General features: G+C 35.3%; 2 protein-coding genes across 4 annotated transcripts; both read right to left on the bottom strand.

Annotated features, from left to right (window-relative positions):
- Positions 1-459: 459 nt before the first annotated feature.
- Positions 460-11,809, bottom strand: LOC133697531 (putative ion channel POLLUX-like 2). 3 transcript variants are annotated; one of them, XM_062120158.1, is made up of 24 exons: positions 11,468-11,809; positions 10,942-11,021; positions 10,258-10,373; positions 9,639-9,919; positions 8,613-8,684; positions 7,853-7,925; positions 7,542-7,640; positions 7,316-7,470; positions 7,123-7,227; positions 6,659-6,745; positions 5,606-5,690; positions 5,377-5,524; positions 4,808-4,884; positions 4,645-4,725; positions 3,291-3,485; positions 3,087-3,200; positions 2,353-2,445; positions 2,107-2,233; positions 1,948-2,024; positions 1,532-1,579; positions 1,371-1,440; positions 1,211-1,284; positions 808-918; positions 460-722 (listed from the first exon to the last, which is right to left on the bottom strand). In XM_062120158.1, the coding sequence occupies exons 1-24, from the start codon at positions 11,590-11,592 to the stop codon at positions 621-623; spliced, it is 2,595 nt and encodes an 864-aa protein (XP_061976142.1). In that variant the 5' UTR covers positions 11,593-11,809; the 3' UTR covers positions 460-620. The 3 variants fall into 3 exon arrangements, with proteins under 3 accessions (XP_061976142.1, XP_061976143.1, XP_061976144.1); XM_062120159.1 differs by having other exon boundaries at positions 11,498-11,808; XM_062120160.1 differs by lacking the exons at positions 10,258-10,373; positions 11,468-11,809 and having other exon boundaries at positions 10,942-11,013.
- A 5,557-nt stretch (positions 11,810-17,366) lies between these two features.
- On the bottom strand, positions 17,367-21,163 carry LOC133696766 (serine/threonine receptor-like kinase NFP). The gene is made up of 2 exons (XM_062119041.1): positions 19,823-21,163; positions 17,367-18,367 (listed from the first exon to the last, which is right to left on the bottom strand). The coding sequence occupies exons 1-2, from the start codon at positions 20,942-20,944 to the stop codon at positions 17,630-17,632; spliced, it is 1,860 nt and encodes a 619-aa protein (XP_061975025.1). The 5' UTR covers positions 20,945-21,163; the 3' UTR covers positions 17,367-17,629.
- Between the last annotated feature and the right edge of the window lie 665 nt (positions 21,164-21,828).

The raw sequence follows: 21,828 nt of genomic DNA, 5'->3' as shown, positions 1-21,828 counted from the left end.
CTCTGATAATAAATTCACCCTCTTTGAATTTTCAAATTCTTAGATTTTTCTTACTCGTTCGAAACATTGATATTTCATCCCAATTCTTTTTTTATGCTGGCAAAAAATTAACCCAGCTTAGAGCATTGCTTAGACCATTTATGAAAGCAAAAGTGATGGTCACCCCAAAAATGATACATTTTGATCCTCTCAAACACCATGGATTCGTCCCTGCCATTCAGCCTGACTGGTTGATTGGATATGCTTGTGTGCCACCAAAATTTGTTGCTCTCAACTCATGGTTAATATAATCCCAGCCTTGCAAAAAATATTTAATTCTGGTTAAAAACCAATTTGAAAATTTTCAACCTGCATCACCTTCCATGCCAACCAACCTCCTACAGGCCAAGGGGTTTTCCTGCAAATTTACACCTTACACACTGTGTGACTCAGTTTTAGCTAGCCATTTTTGAGTCAAACTACCATTAATCCCATCTTTCATCATTTTCTTTTATTTGGGATCATTTTGACACAGTTTGTGCTTGTAGGACAGTATACACATTAGACAAAAACAAGATGCCCCGCAACAATGGAAAAAGCGATAAAAGGAGCAAAGGCAGATGATGACTAAGGTTCATATTTTACAAAACAATGGGTTGTTCTCCTTCAAGCTCGGATATAACGATTAATGAGTCTGTCGAAGACAGGGAAAGCGGTTCTGATTTGACAATTGGATTGATAACCTGCAAGATTAAGGTTAATGAGATGTCTAGATCAAATTGGCTAAACCTTAACCAAATGCCACTATACCCTCTTACTCGTCTGTACCTTTCTAGTATCTTTCAGATAGCCTATAGCAACCTCTCGCCGCAAATATGCCCTTTCAGAGAGCTCTGCGAATGAAGGATGCTCCCCCTCCTTCATGTATAGGGTAATGTCCTGCCAGAGAAACACAAAAAAGGAAATAAAGTAGCTAAAATGGGTTGGTATTGAATAAACTCGATACTAATTCCAGAAAGGGTAGTTCATCACCCAAAATAAAGTCTCAAGGAAACAATAGCAGCAGTGGCTAGCATAAAATCTGATTCCTCACAGAAATAGAAAAAAGCAGCCCCAAGTCTCATTCCCCAACCGAGTCACCCTTCTATGGAAAATACGCCCAACTCACCTAAGTTGGTTGGTTCCAAAGGATGCTTCACACCAAAATGCAATACAAGGAAGAGGAATTTACCTTCACATATATTTCATCACCCTCTGCATTCAGAATGTCTTTCCACACCTCATTCATTTCACTGTTCTCTGCCACTGTATGTAAGCAATAATTACTGTTCAAATTGAACATGGTCTAAAATGGAAGAGTGTAACAGCAAGTAGAGTACAATGATCAAGACCTTGAGCTGTCACAAGGCTCATTACTTCCTCTGCTGCTATGTAAGTCAGGTTGGGCTTGATTCTTGTAATCTGAAGAGATCGTATGATCTAAATAAATACCCATACAAAACAAGAGTGTTCTCGACATAAAACTGAACAAGTCTGTTACAGGATGCGTTACTTGTTTGCCTAATTTTGAGTCGACAATCTCTGCAACTAGATTTTGTACCTGCAGAACAGTTGATTGTTATATTGATGAGTATAAGTGGTTAGTGTTAGAGAAGAGGGGAAGTCCAGCTTAATACCCTCTGACAGGGTGTTAATCTGACCATTACAGCAAGGATGAGGGGCTAACTTTGGCCTTTTTTTGCGTGGGGTGTAAACAAGTTCGATGTTCCTGGCTTCGTTAGAAATTGAACCCTGGAACTCTTGGTTGCTATCAAGAGGTCACTACCACCTGAGCTAGAAGCTCATTGGTAAACAGATATAGCAATTCATTGTGACTAGAATTCTAGGATTAAAACTCTCGAACTAATCTTCAGAATTAAAAAGCAGGGATCCGTACGATCAATTGAATTTAACAAGGATCGTATTCACCTTCACTCCAAGTTTGATGCAGATATTTTCAGCAAGAATAAGAGAGAAAGCAGATTGCTTGTCTGCCCTGGATGGATCTGGAGAAAAGAACGATTATGCATTGCCACTTCAACCGAACAAAGCTTCACATATTGTTACCTCCAAGGCACGTATTATTACCTCCAATAAGCCATTCTCTATCAGATATTACCACAATTGAAAAGGAAATATCTTCATCTTTCTTGAGAGAATTCTGAATATCCAATATGGTTTCCTGTAAGGCATCAAAATTCATGGGGTTTCCAATCTGCAATATTTGAAAGATCATAAACCATTAGTTCCAATGAAAAGAAGGTTTCCAAGAAAAATAAAATGAAGAAATGACATAAAATGTCTTTTTTCAGTTTCGGCTCAATTAGGCAGTACCCTATGGGAAACCCGGACGTTTTCAAGTTTTCTTTGACTAGCAATGCTGCTGGTCCTCATCCTCTCATCTAATGGCACATCTGATAATATCTCCTGCATATATTTGTAGAGGTGGTGAAAGTAAACTAAAGATTAACAGGTATACAGAAGCTTAAAAGCATGTCAAGTGTGAACATTAAGTTCTTGTATATCAAGTTAAAAAAATTACAAGTCATTGGGGACGACAGACTTAAATTGTCCAATATCTAATAAAATACTAAATTCCAGAAGAGACCCAACAAGAAGAAGATGAAGAAGAGGAGAAGCAAAGCATGGAAAGTTATGTTTTGACTATCAGAATTTTCCAATGGGACAGACAACTAACAAGCACTTCGATCTTATTCAGCAAGAAATGTAAATTGACTATAAAACTTGTGGTAAAATCCTTTGTGAGGTGAAAACAGGAAAAGTGCAACAAAGGAACCCTCTTGGTGACAATCTGGTTTCAGTGACAAACAAAATACCAAATACATGTACATCACGCATTTCTGATAAGATGCACTTGTACATTACGCATGTCCTCATTATAATTGCTCGTGTGTAATTTAATTCTAAAACTTTGGTAAGGAAAACCAAACTTGAAGAGCAATTACTATTTAAATTAAGATGTATGAAAATGGACCACGAGAACAAAATTGTGAACAGGTATGATTTAAATAAATAGGTTTAAAACTCTAAATTGTATAGCAGCATACCAATATGCTCCCAGGTCCAAGATAATTATCATACTCTTCTATCATTTCTACAACGTCCGGGCGCCATCCAAGAAAAAGAACGCATTCCTTCGGTCCTAGACTCCAGTCCGATGCCTGCATAGACAAGCAAAACAATCATACAAAGTAACAAATACAATCCAGAATTAAAGTGTTGATTGAGCAATTGTCTCTCGGAAAAGATACCTTTGACCCTGATCTGTTGGGACGTTTTACAATATTTTTAAGTCGTGTTTTTCGCAATTCTGTAGGAAGATTTAAATTATCACTGTTATCTTCCAGAGCTTCCAGATTTTTAACAAAGGCAGCTCCTTCTTTGAAGACACTAGAATATGCAATTTGTGGGTTCCTTTTACCATGAACTGGACCAATGAACAATATCTATGTAGAAAAAGTGAACAAATTAGAGAATACATAAATAGGATCAAGAAGGAAATGTAATCAACCCAACAACATGAGTGAAGCAGACACACTTCAAACAATATATTGGTGAGCAAACATATCTTACCGTGTAAAGAAGTAGCCATCTATAATTTATAATGAAGTGGATGAGATTACAACTTAAGACAACATGATGGCAGGACAAATAGAATATAATGCAGAACATAAAACCATTGATATTTATAAAGTAAAACATGAACTAAGAAATGGGTAAACCGGGCAACCATACAATTATATGCAGCCAGTGATGGTTGAAAATGACAGACAGTGACCCTTCATACACTGGAAATTGCTTTAATTTATAGTATTTATAGATGCTAAAGCACACAGTATCTTTTACAGGAAGGCAGTAACTTAACTCATCCATTGAACCATACCGCGTCATTGACTTCCACTTCATGACACAGGTTTAGTTTATAGTTATCATCTGTCCATTGACTGATCCAAATACAGTTAAATCCATTGAAGTTCTGGCAGCAATTTGACTTCAAGTTTTAATCATGCATTCATCAAATAGAGATGGCAACAACACTATTTTGCAGCCACAGTCAATCAACACATTGACATATGAGGCCAAGGGCCCATTTGCACGTTCTTTCTTAGTCAAATTTTGAACCACTAGGATTTATCCTGACAGCAAAATAACTGCGCAGCATGTTCTGAAACTAATTTTTTCCCTTTATATTTTGCCTGGTTGTTAATTGGATCTGCAGGATTTGAATGTAAATTAGCTCCCAATGAAGTATGTAATAAGACAATATGAAACAATAAAAACAACAAAGCACACTTAGAAATTAATAAACCACAAAACCAATATATGATTTCCAATTTGCAACAATATCTAATAATCATTCTGAAGTTTTCCGAGAACAACTTCAGCCATTTACTTGTAGGGAGAAATCATTTAAATAGAAGTATTTTTTAATCTGGTCGGATTGAAAAGATCAAACAGTTCAGATGGCCATACTGGCTGACATTTCAAGTTCCACCCTATGATTTCATATAGGAATTAGAAGTTTCACTGGATTGCATCTTAAAGTTAGGATTCTAAATGTGCAGGTCCACTATGCAAGTACAGAAATTTATAACATCCACATACTTTGTCAGTTTGCTGCAGGATCTCATCATCATTTGGGTGGAAGTATATTTTCCCATTCCGGTAGAGACCACAAACCACTACCTGAAGAAGAAAAAAAAATCAAACTTAGCAGATTGCTTGAAGTTCTCTTCTAGCTGAGACTAAGTTCATCAGATGGCATCACCTCTTGAAATCCACGTCTTAGTTGCCTGTACTTAATTCCAGCTAGAACAGGAAAACTGCAGAGATTAAATACATTTTCTGCAATGAGTAAACATGATACTGATTAGTGTTTTTCTGTACAAATACAAAATTGGGCAATGGAAAAGATGTAAAACTTTAAATACTTGTATACAATAAAAATATTGAGGTGTCACTATTGAAAATGATTCAACTTCTAGGGGTATTAAACAGGGATTTGTTTCGCTAGCCCAACTTGTATAGAACCATTCTAGTATAAACCAAAGCCGATTGTGTTTAAAATGAAATTTTCTTTTTTTTCTTAGGAAAGTGGGTTTGGGAAGGTTCAAGTGGTATTTTGTTGGTGCTGCTTTCTTTCAATAGGAAATAGCATATTAACCCAAACCCTCTTTCTCTGTCTCCCACAGACAATACTGGTAGCCTGGAGTAAGACATCAACTTATCAATAAGTTTTTGGAGAAAAGCCCGACAGGAAATATCTGGATTGGAGAATTCTCAAATTTTGTCTTAGAAAGAGAAAGTTGTGATTCTATAAGGAAATTCAAACAGTACTTCGATAATTAAGCAAGTGTTTGTAGATCTTTATAAGCCCCTTCTGTCGAGAACATTGAACAAATAATTTGGATGCAACATTTTCCACCGGCTCCACTTTCACTCCTGAAACTGATTTTAAAAGCTCACATGTATTGGTATTTGAAACCTGTTTATCAAAATGAAACCCATATTCAGTTAAATTGTGCACAAGGAACTTCATTAAGTAATCAGGAAAAAACTGACATACCTCAACAATGGTGGGAACAGCATCCATCTTTGTAATAGGTTGAAGGGCTAGCACAGATAGAAATGCGTTGGTGTCAATTTCATACCTAGTCAATCAAATATTTAAAATCAATAGTGCTGGTTTTTTCTAGTCTTGCTTCTGCAATCAAATCCTGAGAACATTAAAGTGCTAAAACAAAGATGATTTGTTGATTAAGAAAATAAGCAAGATTCGGATTCACAAAATTAGGCTTTGTAATGGCCAGTTCTATCGTTCTTAAAAATCAGAGGCCATTGGATCCAACATCCTTTTATACTTCCCCATAACCCTTATATGAGCTACAGTATTTCTTGGTCGAGCAGAGCCCTCATTGACCAACCACATCAACAAAAAGGTTGACAGTGATAATAGTGAAAAGCAAAAGCACTAGTGATGACTAAAAATGAACAAAAGGGTATTAAATGCAGTCAATTATGTCAAATGTAGCATCTTTGCAGTCAATGTAGCATCTTTGTAGTTTCTTAGTTGCTAATGACCATACTCTTTGTACGTTTCTTTGTTGCATAGTGAACAAAAACTAGGAAGTATCTTGGCGGTGTCTAATTTAAAATACAAATATAAGCCTAGTTCATCTAAGACTGAATGTAGACATCAATTGATATAAATTCAATTCTGTAGAGAAAAGTTTAGCCTATATAGTAAGTTCCAATCACCACCAATTTTGACAAAGACACTTAGGGATCTATCACTCCTCTATCAATGTAATTAAGTTACCAGTCACTACTACAAAGTATCAAGGTATCATGGCTCATCATTGCAAGTCTGAAATATAATTTTTGGACCAAAATCCAAATATATAATTCACAATATTTACAGGTTAACAGTTAAGATTATAAAACATCCACCGTGGTACTAACATCTCTTCAATAACAAAGCAACTCTGGTTCTTGTCCATGCACTACAAGATGATTTCCATAAAAAGACATTATGACAAGCAATTTTCTGTGACATATATGCTATCAAGTCAATTAATACAAGTAGATAATCCTATAAATGTTGCTTTAAAATTCTTACCGATCTCCTTTTGTTGGCAGTATAATTATGGCACGTGCCTTACCAGCTGCAGCTCTTTCAAATGATGTTGTTAGGCTAAGGCTGCAACTGTACAAATAAGGAGCTGGAAATGTGAAAACTGAACCGAAACAATCATGGATAGGTTATTAAATTTCAACTATAATGTATATGTTCTGGTTCTTTGAATTTATAAAATAATTTTATTGATAGATTTTTCTTAAAAGTTGTTGAGAGAAAAGTCCTCCTGGATGCTTGATGTGCCTTATAAAGAGAGAGAAATTAATACAAAATGAAATATTTGCATAAAAAATAAATCATCGCCTGAATACTCAACTGTCACCACCAAAGGACGATGATAAATGAAGGAAATCTCGAAAAAGTCCCAGGGAAAGAAAAGAACAATGGTGAGGAGTGATTTTCCAGGAGTCCTGAAATTAGCAAAGAGGATTTGCTTAATACCATACCTTTTAGTGAGGACATCAATATGGCTAAGATCTTTGGCAATATTGTCAGCTAGCCTGTCCATCTGCTTCCTTGGAAGATCAGACATAAGAAGAATTCTTTGCCTCCTGTAAAGACATAGAATGCATAAATCAAAGGTACATATAGCACAAAATACTGGAACAGAAACTGTGCTGGCAGATGAGAATTAATTACCTAGCTGTAGCAGTACCTAAGCGGACAGCAGACTCATGGTACTTGTTTAGTTGCTTTAGTATGAAACTCAGATGACTGTTTACTCCACAAATAATGATATGATCTGTCTCAAGAACTTGTACTTGCGCCCCTTCCCTGAGCCTTTGCATGTTATGCTGTCCAAATAACAGTCTTAAGAAAGGAACTTAAATACAAGCATCAGCAAGTAGATGTTTCAATAGCATACCCTGAACTGTTCTGTCATGGTGCTCAGTAGCCGAGAGTAGAACAATATACCCCATATAGTAAGAACAAAGCCAATAACGCGTTCAACTCGTGTTCTTTGCTGCAGTTCCATATATTATGGTCTTTAGATTCAAGAGGTGTAAATTAACAATTCTGAAAGTAGGGGAAAATTTTCAAGTGAATAATTACAAAGGCAACCGTTAAGCATGTATGGTTGGCAAAGGGAGGTAGTGTAACAACTCTAAACAACCAACATCCATAATAAAATTTACACAATAGTCACTCTTGTAAGCGTTCACCTCTTCAACGCACCCTTAAATGAGTAGAAGATGAACACAGACATGCCCAAGCTTCCCAGAAGCAATCCTCAAGAGAATGGCTACCCCTGTATCATTGAACATATCACAAGCCCAGAACAGCAAACAAGCAAGAGTACTAGATGCTGCCAGAGTCAATTAAGAGAAGAACCAAATAAGCACCCAAAACATAGCTAGAGCAAATTCCTTGCTGAAGAGAGAATAAGCTGGCATAGATAAAAGGGGAAAGGATTTTACTAAGAAAACTCACATAGAATATTTTCAGCTTATAAAATGGCAACTTTACATCTGGTTAATGATGATGTGCTATAAACAGATCAATACAGAAGAGACCCTCTCTGATGTCTGTTTCAAATAGATAAAAGAGACAAAATACAGGATGGAGGCACCGATAGATGGTTCTTTATGCAATATTTGCACATTTTTCTCCATTGTTGATGAACTTGTAAATAGAGCACATAGAAGAAAACAACAAGAAGGCACCGAAAATCCAATGTAAACCAATTACGGTCTAAAAATGTGATGATAAATATGATATTTTGCTCCTTTAAATACCAGTTACCTTGTGATACAGTCAATGATAAGTTCTATGACAATTTGTTAGTATTGTATTCTTAACTTTTTCATTGACATCTTCATAAGAAATCTACATAAAAAAGATGATAAATTGCAGAAATGGAGGCAATGGCTGTAACTATATCAAGTCTGAGGATGCATTATACTGTATTCTTCAAAGGGGATGGTTGATAGGTTACCTGAACTTGAAAAACAGGAAACCTCCAATGACAACGAATGAGAAGCAAGACACAAGTAGTACCACAAAGGACCTACAACACATTTACAGAAAATTTATTGATTAACCAGGAGATGTCATGCTAACATTCATGAAGTAAACAGCAAAAAAGCATAGGGCCCATGCCACGTTTTACATGGTGACAACCATAATTTGCCCAATCTAACCCAATCAGTGATGCTAAAACTTTGAGGTGTTTTACTTTTCCATGGGACTTTAAACTACGGCAAAGATTTAACTGGCACTTTAAGCAGACTATCATTTTCCAATTAAGGTTTCACTGAAATACTCTAGTGCCAGTGTTCCTATCCTAATAAAAAAGTTCCTGGACGGGGCAAATTTTTGTTTAACATACAAGATACCTGAGAGATTTAGCAGGTACTTTAAGCAGGCTGTATTTTTTTCCAGTCAAGGTTTCAATAAAGAACACTAGTACCAAAATATTAACCCTGAATGTCAGGTTGTGCACATATTTACAAAACCTAGAACTCGTTTGCAAAATCTATAGTACTTGTTTAAATATCTATCTCATACATCTAGTGCTGACCTATTATTACACTCAAAAAGATTGTTATTGCTTCCCAAGCAGCCAAGTTTACCACAAATGCAGAATAACACAGTTGGATTTAAGTGTGTATAATTGACGGATAAAAACTAGAGAAAACCTTCTTGGCACAATAGGTGATGGGTAGACCATTTGATTATACAAGCATACTTGGAATGTGCGCCATTAAATCTCTATTTTTTTTATAGGAGAACAAAATAGATGATTTTTTTTTCACTTTTTCCTTAAATGCAGCCACATCAATTTCATATTGTAATATCCCAATGACATCTAATCTTCTGATCCCTCAAAACATAAGGGATTTCAGTTCAAAAGGAACTATCAAGATTTCAACTTAGCGACACACAAATCTTAATGAACCAGTTGGTAGCAAAAAAATCAGGCACTGCGAATCGGAAAAAAGAAAATTTTCAATTCACTTACATAGCGACATTTCTTTCAAGTTGCATGTTGAACAAATAAAGCAAGCGTGATAAGCTCCACTTAATATCTTGAAGTGCGGGCAAGGACACATCCAACTGCAGAGGTGTTGGTTTGTTCAAGGAATTAGACATACAAGCAAACGGGGAGTTTGTAGCTCCAAAAGTCCCAATCAGGAAAGGAAGCAAGTCTTGGACAATCTTTATCAATGTATTTGCAGACTTTAACTGTGTCAATAAGCAGCACATAGCAATTGATCCAACTGTAAGTTTGGCTTGGCAATCCTGCACACACAGTAGATCACTTAAACATAAACACGACAAGTTTCAACAAACAGACACATTAAGTTTTCCACAACAAGCTAAGCAGTGATCTCGTATATCAATTTAGATCACTTTTCTTTCAGTGCCAAATACATGTCAAAAGAGTAAGCCATGAACCAAATACGTAAAATTGTACACACAAAGTAAAATAAAAATAAATAAAACCAAACCGTTCTTTTATTTTCTCATTGAGAAAACATCACAACGGAAAATTAAGCATGTTAAAAATCTCATAATGTATTACATGTATCCATTTTTTTAACTTTTTCCAAATTCAGGTTCTTTCACGTAATGCTTACCTCAGAGCTACTATTTGGCTTCATACACAACTCAGGGTGTGAACAATCTGGAAGATTTGTATACACCACACTATCGAACTTATGCCATTTGGTTTGATTATTGGCTTTCCAATTCCCTGAAAATGTATTTTTTTAGATAAAATGTTGTGAAGGTTCATCTAAAATTTATTGTGAAAGAATCAACAAAAGGATCAAAATAGCAGGGGGTGCTGAAAAATGACACAAAAATTAATGCTATAATTATAGTTTTAAAATCCGATCCGGTCGGACTGAGATATCAACTTGGGATTGAAACCAGGGCTAGGTTTAAAAAATAATAAGAAAAGTTAAAAACCAGTTGACTCATGGCCTATTTAAAAATTTGTAATTGAATATTTATTTTTTAACAAAAATAATATTTTTTTTAAAAAAATCAATTCAAAATAATCTAGTAACCCAGTAAAAACCCGTGATCCGGCTTGTGCCAGGCGACCAACGTGCACTTTAAAAAAGAAAGTAGATGAGAAATTCTTTGTCGCCCTCCATAGAAATAACGGCCACTAAATAAAAAAGCAATTCCTTGTAAAAAACAGAGAGATGAAAAAACAGAATACTACTTTTAACTAAACAGAACCCCCGATCTAGCTACTGTTATGACCTTGGTATCGTACTAGACGAGTAGTCGTGTTAGTGCTTCAAACTCACCTCCAGTACTTCGTAATCGAAAATTCCATGCACCCAGAGCTGAAGACTTTGACCACCAAAATTGGCATGACAACGATTTTCTGTAAAAATAAACTGTCAAGGTGAATTTGTTGATATCATCCTATAATAACAAAGCACCAGCAGCACATGAATTTAGCATAACACTTCCTGTCTGTTCTGTAACAGATCATGTTAGAAGTATCCATCTTAACTGGCAAAATTCTGTTTAACAAGAGCAGCAGAGAGTATAGGAGGCTCTTTGCTGCTTTTAATATACTAGAAAACATTCTTAAAAAGACTCCTCTTACAGAGTATTTGGTATCCATGCATATCAAATAAACCCAAACAATCCTCAACAACTACGAAAACAATGTCTTCGACATTTACGTAAGCGATATTCACAATAAAATGTTCATACACTCTCTCTTGGCTATCCCAATTTGCTAAGCCTACTTTCTGTTAAAACAGCCTGACGACTTTGAGTTTAAAATGCTACATACATCGACTCAAAAGAATGTGCGCTTACAGAGAATGAGGATGAAGAAGAAGTAATGACCTCTCTGGTGAAGAAGAAGAAGAAGTTTGCTTCAGTGTGGGGATTCGAGGTGGTAAAATCCATGGGTGAGAGCTCTGCAAGTGGCTAAGAAGCATCTCTCTTTTCTGGTGTTTCTAATTTGAATATCCAGTGTTTGATGAAAGTACTGATATAGAAAGAAAAGGAAGAGACCAGTGAAAAATAGCAGAAAGCGTGTAATGTTTTTTTTTTTTCTATCAGTGGAAGAAGGGGCAACTTTCTGTAGAGAGAGAGTTCCATGTATTCCAAACTAGGATTGCCAGTGATTCTGATTTCCAACTTGCCTTTGGACAAAGGCATTGTGTGGACCTATTATATGGTGAGTGGCCACCTGTTTTTTTGTTTCCCTTGTTTAGTACTCTCGGGTCTAGTACCCTGTCATTGGCCCACTCCATTCAGCTTTTGAATGAGACATCTCTACCCTCAAGGCAAATTCTATAAGCAGATCAACCATATAATTATGAGGATTAGGTGGGATATCAGCTGCTAAGCAGCAATTAGCACCTTTAAAGTATAACACCTCTCTGTATTATTGGATTAGATGGTAAATGGATTTATTTTTTTTACTTTGCCTGCCACTGTAAAGAAAGATTATGAGAAAATAATCTGTTCTGGATCCATTAGTCTGACTTGATTATGGATGATTTGTGGAAAACTACACATACTCGGTCTTGAAATGTAAAAACCAACAAAATCTAATATAATCTCTATGACAAAAAAAACTTATAAAATATAAATAAATGTAGAGTTTGGTTAGAATTATACATGCTTAATAAGATATGATATTTCTTAACTCATTAAAGTTCAAATATCAAACTAAAAATAATTTTTTTTGAATCCCATTTCAACATGATACATAAATATAAAAAATAGATTACCATGTATACAAAAATAAAAAATAAAAAGTACCGCCACGCTCACATACCTAACAAATATTGCAACTTGCAAGTGCGATGGTGAGATATATATTTTTTTATTAATATAAATATTTAGATTAGCTTACATATATTTTAATTAATTTTATAAGTTTTGAAATTAATAATTATATAATTTTTAATAATTTTAAGATGACTTGAATTTATAATTATTAAGAAGCAAATTTAATTAAATTATTTTTCAGAACCGGGGGATTTTGAGATATTAATAGAAAAATTTATGGCATTACCAATTAGAAACGTGGGTAATGTGGAAAATATTTAGGTTTAGATTGCCATCAAGGCATGGTAGTCTGGTTACGAGGGCAGAGTGAAAAGGAAAGGGGAACACCGGAGGAGCCTGCTCGGCATATCTAAACCAAGCAAAACACTGTCAAGATAAGATGTTGACTTCTTGCAAAGTTTTCATGGACCACCGACGATACTGGTATGAATTTATCCAGGTTCCAGGTTCGTCCACTGAGTCACTATCCTTTGTCGAACTCGTCATGGTTTCCTTCCCTGTATTTGGAGTGAATTCAAGAAAAGTAGGAAAGAAAGAGTAGTTTTTATCAACAGGATAAAAAAAAAATGTTTTTGATTTTCGAAATCATTTCCTCTTTATCTATTAAACTATCATTCTTGTAATAAAATTAGTAATATGCTAGATGACCGGTCGAGCTCCGCTGTGGATGGAGCGGAACTTTCTTCAACGTGTAGAAAAATATTCAGGTGGCGGGAAACTTTGTCAGTGTCCATTAATCTAAAATGGGTTCCTAGGTGAAACTTAAAAATTCTTGATTTGATTTTTTTTAATTTAAATTTTAAATTAATTTATATAAAACTTGACTTGGTATGATATTATTAGCTTAATGGATCTAAAGAGGAATAAAAATAAAAACAAGAAAAAAAAACAAAAATCAAGGGTAAGGAGTAAAAAAAACAAGATATACCACCAACAAAAAACGATTTGGATTTTGAAAATAATATTAATTAATTAAATTAAAAAAACCAATAATATTCATTATAAACAAAAACTCAATGTTAAAAGTGAAAAAAAAATATGTTAAGGCTTGGACCTGAGTAACCTAATATACCATGGCTTAAAAGAATTTAGTTGTTTTTTTTTTTGAAAAAGTGATTTGTTATTTGTTGGGGAATAAGATATGTCATCTATAGTTACCCAGTCTACCATCTACACTTGTCACTATGATGACTTGAAAATTATGAGGTGTGATTTTTAGGTTAAAAATCTATTTTTCAAACTATTTTCATCTAAATACACGTATTTAATACTATAAAAATCTTTCTAAATTATCTATTAATATCAAAATAATCTAAAATTAACCAAGAAATCTGAAATCAACCGAACTAAAAGAATTACAATGAAACTTGATCTTTTTTTCATACATATTTGGAGAGAAAATCCACCAACATTGAACTTTCATTATTGAATGGGACCATTATATCATAATTAGAGAATAAAAAAAATAAACTTTTGAATCAAAATAAAAATTATTATAAATTTAGGGTTAGTCATATATTCTCTTAATAGTTTACAATTACATCTTGTTTCTTTTAATCTGGTAATTATATCATAATTGCAATACTAATTTCATCTAGCAAGATAATAGAAAGGAAAAATAGTTTGAAAAATGAAAAAAGAAGGCAGGATAAATAGTAAAGCTATGTAAGCTTTCCCAGATCTTCTGGATGTATTAGATAATAGGTAAAAGCAACCGCTTGGGGATCCCCATCCATCCAATGATGTGCGTGGGATGAATTGGTCAATGAATCCAAAATTCAAGGAGCCTCCGAATGCGTTGCTTTCAACATTTTGCCTGCGACTGTGGATTTCAAGCATTTAAAGATTTATAACATACCGCACCGTTCCAAATTTTACGGTGCTTAATAACAAGAATACGGCTTTTTCTGTGCTTAATCATGTATTCATTCTATTATATCTGTTTTTCATAACAAATAAAGGTAATAATTTGATGTAAAAATTATATTACTTGCGAAATATTTTTTTTTTATGAATATGAAAATCCTCATATATTTAAATTACTATCTGTAAGAGGAAAGAGTATAATAAATATAATAAAAAAACATTAAGTTTTAAATTGTATACTCCTTGAATCTTGTTTCTGACTTGAAAAAAGAGGTTAGAATAAATATTTATTACTTATATATTAATAAGAGATAAATATTTTTTATACAAGTATTAATTAAGGGATAAATATTTTTAATATATAAATTAATAAAATAAAAATATGATTGGAAATTAAAAAACTCTTGTACATCTAGTATCTAGGAGCGTAAGTGAAGTTTGCACCTTTTGAATTGGGATGTTGCATTACAAGAAATAAATCAAGGAATATACAACTCTTCAATGGTAGAATGCCTAGATTCCCTTGGCACTTTCGATCCTGGCTAAAAAGCCTGGTTCCATAAAAATATCTCAAAGGATCGGGTGTTGGGCAAGGAGACAAGCCTGGGCCCAGGTCGCGATGTTTGGGCGCGAGGCTCCCGACACTAGACACGGGAACCTGGGCACTAAACCTGTTTTCGGATTCCCTAAGGAGTCGGTCCTTTGTAAGAAAAAAATGCGCTCTGGGGTAAAACAAAAAAATTGTTTAAAATATACTGATAAATTGTCACATTCTTGCAAATATGCGAAATTATTTGCCTGGTTATACATTTAGTTTTGATACTCACATCAACTTGGTGGGTCAACATGAGACTTAGCCGATCTGGACTTGAAACAAATCAAAATCTAAGTAAAAATTTGTTGGGAAGTTAACCGGGTAAAATTCAATCGACCCGAAACCTGGATAATCCGGATAAACCTGGCTGAGACCCTGCTTATATATATATATAAACATGAAACTACGTCGCTTGCTGTTGCCTCTTGTTCAGTGGAAAGCCAGAACATAATAATTGATAAAGCTTATACTGTACTCTCATCCAGCACTTTCTTATCAACAAAGGATTCCTTGTCCTCTCTTCAAGCTCAACTAGAAGAGTGAGAAGACACTCAAGAAACGGACAAATTTTCCAGTAGAGATGAGTGGATTCATTCTTTATTTACATCAGTATTTATAGCACTTCATCCTCAAACACGCATTCCGAATATAAGAACAACACTGTATTTTCTCATGATTGTGTTCCTTAAGGGCTATGTTACGCCGCTCAGGCGTTAGGTTCTCTAGTTAACAAATTGGATCTAAAGACTAGTGGAACAGAGTATTCAGGTGGTTGTACCTTTGAAGAAGCAATGGATATAATCTTGGTAAAAATTTAAGTTCTTCTGACCATGTTCCTGCTGGGAGATCTGGTACAGGCTATTGGAGGGAGACATGTAACTTATGCCTTGGTGCTGCAAACAATGGTTTGCTTAAAATTCATTCCATTGTTGGGTTGACATGGATCGGGAAAGGTTTGCTTTTGCAGAGAGCCAGAGACATAAACCGTCGTGGTGGGCTGAAGATATGGCAGAATTAGGCATAGACCTGTATTGGAGAACCATGATAGCAGTCAAGTCCGGTGGAAAGATACCATCTAGTCTCATAGGGGAGGCCTTGAAAATTTACGCAGCTCGATGGCTACCTAACATATCAAAAGAAAAAAATGTTAACTAGTCTTGTAGATGGAAAGATGCCATCTCTCTTTCGTCTTTTCTTTATTCTTTGCTTTTTTTTTTTAACCCGGGTCAATTTATCTTACTCATAACCTGATCAAATTCGATCAATCACCGGATCGGTTTCAAAACTATAATTATCCGGTAGGGACAAGCCCAGCCGACCAGATTTATGAAATGACTGATGAGTGCACGCTGCCTCGTCTTGCTTCGACTTGTCTTCTTCAATCAGTGCTTCTGTCCGTGTCTTTGTCTTATTATATTTTTCATATTGAATTTCGTCAAGACTCTGTCTTTTATTTACAAACACGCGATGAAATTAAGTTTTCTTTTTTCTTCTTTTACTTCACAGGTAATTTACCAAGCATGAGCTATCCTTTCTGGAAAAAAAAGAAGGAAGCTTAAGCCTCGTTATCTCCCTTTTAATTTATTTCATTGAGCGTTCATGATCGGTAAAACACTAAAACCCATATCTTTTATCTGTTTCTTAAGATAGAATACACTATCTCATCAAATTTCATATAAACCATGCACTTCAAACTCCTTAATTTGGGATATCAAAAAACCTATCAAATTCACAGTGGGTTTGCACATAAATTGCTACGTTTATGCAAGTAATCACTCAGCAGGTCAAATGGTGGCTATAGGCAGATGTGGGACAGGCCCACTCTCGCATCACTCAAAGAGATCCAAAGCTGATCAAGTTTGTAACAGAAATCGTGACCTGACATTGAAGGACCAGCTGTTTCTACATGTTCCAGGCCAACCATTCTAGTGTCCAGCACAAGAAAAGAGAGCAAGAAAAATTTAGCATTCTTTTTGCGCATTTTGGGTATAGCATTAAATTTGAGATGATGTTTGTGGGGTCAAGGTGTTTTACTGTTTTCTGGGATTACAATGGGTTGTCCTCAGGTTAGAAGGACACAAATGACTAGTTTTCTAGTTTCAAAAACTAATTAAAAAAAACTGAGAAAAGAACGTAAATAGAACAAAAAAGATTAAATAATTAGTTCTTGAAACAAGCGAGACTAATTGATTTATTTCTCAAAACTCAAATAATTGCTTCATCTAATATAGACTAGCATTGACAATTTTGTAAAAGATTCTAAACGACAAGCCTTGAAATCATTGACTTTGATTTTGTATGAGTTCTTAGAGAGCTTGATATGCAGATTAATTTGCAGGAGCCACTGCAGCAGCTGGCTAGGAAGAATGCCAACTTTTCTTCAAGGTAGATTCGGTGCAAAGGGTCTTAAAAGGAGTACGCCCATAGGCTAAAGATGCCTGGAACAAGGGATGGACAAGAAAAACAGCACCGCCAACTTCAATTTGTTCAAGAACAGGGTAGCATTACAGGGTTCCTAATCCCAAACGCCTTTTAAACACAGCAAGGTCCATTTTTGTTCAGGTACAAAATGGCATTATACGGTTCCAGAAGATTTTATACAACTAACTTTGTAATCATACGTATGTTACATCATATTATCAAAGCTCATATATATACATATAAAATCCTTAACCACCAAAATCTTATCTCCAGATCCTAAAAATGATAATAACTTATCTTGCCATTACCTGAGGGTCTGACAATACGTCTTCTGAGATGTCAAAAAACAGATCATCAGTCTTACACAAGGCATAAACAATATCCACCATGCTGGGCCTCTTTGATGGATCTCTATGCAAGCAAGCAATTGCAACAACCATTGCATTCATTACACTCTCCATTAAGCATGACTGCTCTAATAGAACCTTATCCATCCATGGTGTCAATCTCTTCACCTTCCTCTCTTCAACATTTCCCTGCAAAATTCCACTAGCTTCTGCCCACAAAACCTTGCCTTCTTCGTCAATTGCTTCTTTGCCTGAGATTAGCTCAAGCAAAACCACACCAAATGAGAAAACATCCATTCTTGTTGACACCACACCGTCAGCTAAATATTCAGGTGCAATGTAGCCTTGGGTGCCGACAATGTGCATTGTTATGGCATTGTAGCCTGATTTTGCCAGTCCAAAGTTGGCAATTTTGGCTCTCATGCTCGAGTCTAAGAGAATGTTTCTGCTTCTAATGTCTTTGTGTACAACCCTTGGCCTAGTGTGCTCATGGATGTATTGGAGACCATTTGCAACGTCAATTGCAATGCGTAACCTTGTTTTCCAGCTTAGTTTTTCTTTCTCGTTACCATGCAACCACGAATGCAGAGAGCCATTGTCGATGTACTCGTAGACCAGATAGCAATTTGCATCCTCAGGGTCTATGCAAAAGCCTTCTAGCTTCACCAAGTTGCCATGGTTTACCTTCAAACAAAGGAAACAGTGAGTTTTTTTCACGTAGCAATATGAAAATGTATTTTCACAGGAAGAGAAAAGATCCCATGAATTACAAAAAATAAATAAACTTTAATTTGGTAGATACTTGGCAATTATATCACTGCGCTATTTTAAGCATTTCAGTCTAGATCTCTCTGAAATAAACTTCACCTAATGCTTATCATCCTTCCTCGTCATTTCAAGCTTGAACATGGTCAGGATTGTTGCATTCAACTAATCAACATCTTTTTTATTATTGGCAAGGAAATTGTTTCATGGCCATGAGATGGGGCCAATCCTACATCCAAGTTCTTGCTTTTGGACAATTAACAGTCTGGAGCTGTTTAAGCTGAAGATATGATATTTTACTAATGGTTATTTTTCATAATAATTTTTATAAAAAAATACATTGATATAATTTTTTTTATTTTTTTAAATTAATTTTCAACATCAACACATTAAAATAATATAAAAATACTAAAAAATTAATTTAAAACAAAATTAATTTAAATTTTAATAAAAAAATAAATTGAAACTCAATGCTAAACAGTATAAAAGTAAACAGCCGAAGCCAAACCAAACTGTCCACCAATGAAGCTAAAAAAAAATAGCTTATGAATAAAATATATGCGAAGCTATTACAGGAACTTGATGGCAATGGGATTATTCGTTTATTTATTTATTAATTTCAAATATTTGCAGTTAGGTACATTCATTTATCTGCAGAATTAGTCATATATATATATATATATATATATATATATATATATATATATATATATATATTATACAAGATATAATAAATATAATTAAGAACATGAGAGCATATTGAAAACTTGACCATGGATTAAGACATCTACTCCAATTATTAAACAGCTGAAAACAAATTAAAATGCCACCCCATTTTAAACCTTAAACCTGCTAAATACAAACGTTACTTCACCTAACCAATATAAAATTAGACAGTTGCAAAATTTAATGAAAGTCATACACCGGTGTCGTTATTTTATTTGGATGTTTCAATTTTTAATCCCACATTTTTCTATATTTCTCATTACAGCCCCTGCATTTAGGTTTATGCTACAATTTCCTATTGCACAACATATCCATGGCTACACAAATCAAACAGATGAGATCATGGACATCATCATCATCTATGTTGCTACTTGGGAGTTTAGGTCAAGACCAGAAGTTTATCATGCTAGGGAAGGGCCAGAACTCTGCTCTGCTGGAACTTGAATCGCTAGCATGAATTGCGAACTTGTGAAATATAAATTCTAACTCATCTTTAATTGTGCTATAAACGCTGAATCCTTGTGAACTGTAAAAGTATGGAAACAACTGAGGTTCATGCAACTGTGTCCCTGATCCTACTATTTCATTGGAAACCAAAGAAACAGTGAAGGCTGGAGTATATACAGTAATTAGTGAAAAAGATCTTACCTTCTGCAATATCTTGAGCTCCTCACAGGCATCCCACTTCATCTTCTTGATGGCATAGGTCTCTCCATTTATGGACCCTTTAAACACAGATCCTTCAATCAAGCAATTCTCACCGAACCCATCAGTAGCTTCTTTCAGTTCATCAATCTTAAAGACCCTGTACTTATCCAAGCAATCTGAAACATCTGCCATCAAATTCACTTCTATATCCTGCAACCCTTTCCTTCCTCCATTGAACTGCATCCTCTGCTTCTCCTGATCATCTCTCTCAAAATCCCTTCTCTTCTTCAATACACCGTCTCTATAAAAACAAACCCCGCTTACGAAGACCAACAAAAGCCCGGCAATTCCTAGTCCAACTGCTAATCCTATGATCAAACCTTTCCTCTGAGTCTTCCCAGAAGGCGCCAAAGAAGGAAAAACCGTAGGTTGTGCCAGTTGTGGAAGTTGATTTACTGGTATGAATATGGTATCAAAAGGCTTTATGTTATTGCCATTAGCATCCACAATAGATTGTGTTTCGACTCCAAATGTTGAAGCAACTGATGATAAGTTATCAGAAGGCTGAAACACATAAGATACCAGATAATTCACCTTGTTTTGCAATTGAGTTTGATTAGGACACTTGCAAAATATTGGAAAGATCACTTCTACTCCTATTTGGAGTAGTGTGGGGATAAGCGTAGGGTTAACAAGTTCAACAGACTGGTAGGTAGTAAGGTTTCCGAAGTATTCAGTTGAGACAAGGTAGAAAGTGTCATTTGGCTTTATGGTATATGTGATGTTTGCAAAGGAGATACTAGTGCCATTCATGGTGTTGCAAGAACATGATAAAGGGACAAACAAGGGTTGATTGGGGATGAGAGGAGAGGCTGGAGAGGAGATGTTACTTGGTTTTGATATCATAAGGCGGCTAACCGAGAAAAGGTCACCGATTGAGGAAAGGTCAAGGAAGTTAGGAGCTGTAGCCCGGTAGAAGGCATAGGTTTGGCATGGAAAGGAACTCTGATTGGCTGTGCAGGTGAATCCTTCGGTGCTTGGTTGGGCTTGCAAATGGTGGAGGATAGTACTGTAATAGATAAAAAAGAGGAGAGAGAAGACTAGATGGGATTTGGCTGTCATTTTTGGCTTGGTTGTTCTGCCTTTCTGCCTTGCAATGTTTTGTATTAAAGAAGACACAGATTTTATACCCCGTAGTTTCAAGAGATAGTGGAAGTGCAAACTCTCTCTTTGTCAAAATTGTAGTCAAGATTTTAGGACAGTGAAATGGGTCCAACTGCCTTGTGGATCCCACCTTCAAGGATTTTAGGTAAGCTTCATTGGATGGACATGGGCATCAAGCTCAGGGGTATGTATCCACCAGTTTTGTCTTATTTTCCAACTAATTTCGAATCGAAAGAAGAAATTAAGCGCATAGAGAGCTTGATTCGAGCTTTCAATTCATAAGAGAAGAAAGATAAGATAAGAGCCTGGTTTAGGACAAACTCTAAAACATCCAGACCCCCTATGCAAACTGCAAAGCTACATGTATATGGCTTAAGATGGCCGAATTGTATGACCTTGCAGTGGGGGAAACGTTCAAGCTGAGGGAATAATACAGTAAGCATTTGGAAAAGTAAACAAGATCAAGTCAAGGTGAAATTTGCAAACTAAATCATTTTTAAAATTCATAAAGATAGTTACAGTGGTTTAACCATTTCACGCAACCGGATTTTCAAACTACATAATTTTCAAAAACTTGAAATAGATGGGAATCTGAGCTGACAACAAAAGATAGCGTTTCAAGATCGGTTTTAAGTTCTCGACTTTAGCTGGGAATAATGTGGAAGGCATTCCAGTGAGTGATAAATAAGCGAAGCAGAACTCAAAAGATAAAGACTACACTCAAACACATCCATTTCTAGCATGAAAGGGTACAAAATGTAAGATTTAAGGAGATTCTACTGCAAGCAGCTAACAGTAACTGCAAATAACAGCAGAGATTTCTGCTCTAAAGAATCTACACA

Source organism: Populus nigra, chromosome 6 (assembly GCF_951802175.1).
Source record: "Populus nigra chromosome 6, ddPopNigr1.1, whole genome shotgun sequence".
Lineage (NCBI taxonomy): Eukaryota > Viridiplantae > Streptophyta > Magnoliopsida > Malpighiales > Salicaceae > Populus > Populus nigra.
Note: the sequence above shows the minus strand (reverse complement) of the source record. Positions and strands in the feature narration are given on the sequence as shown.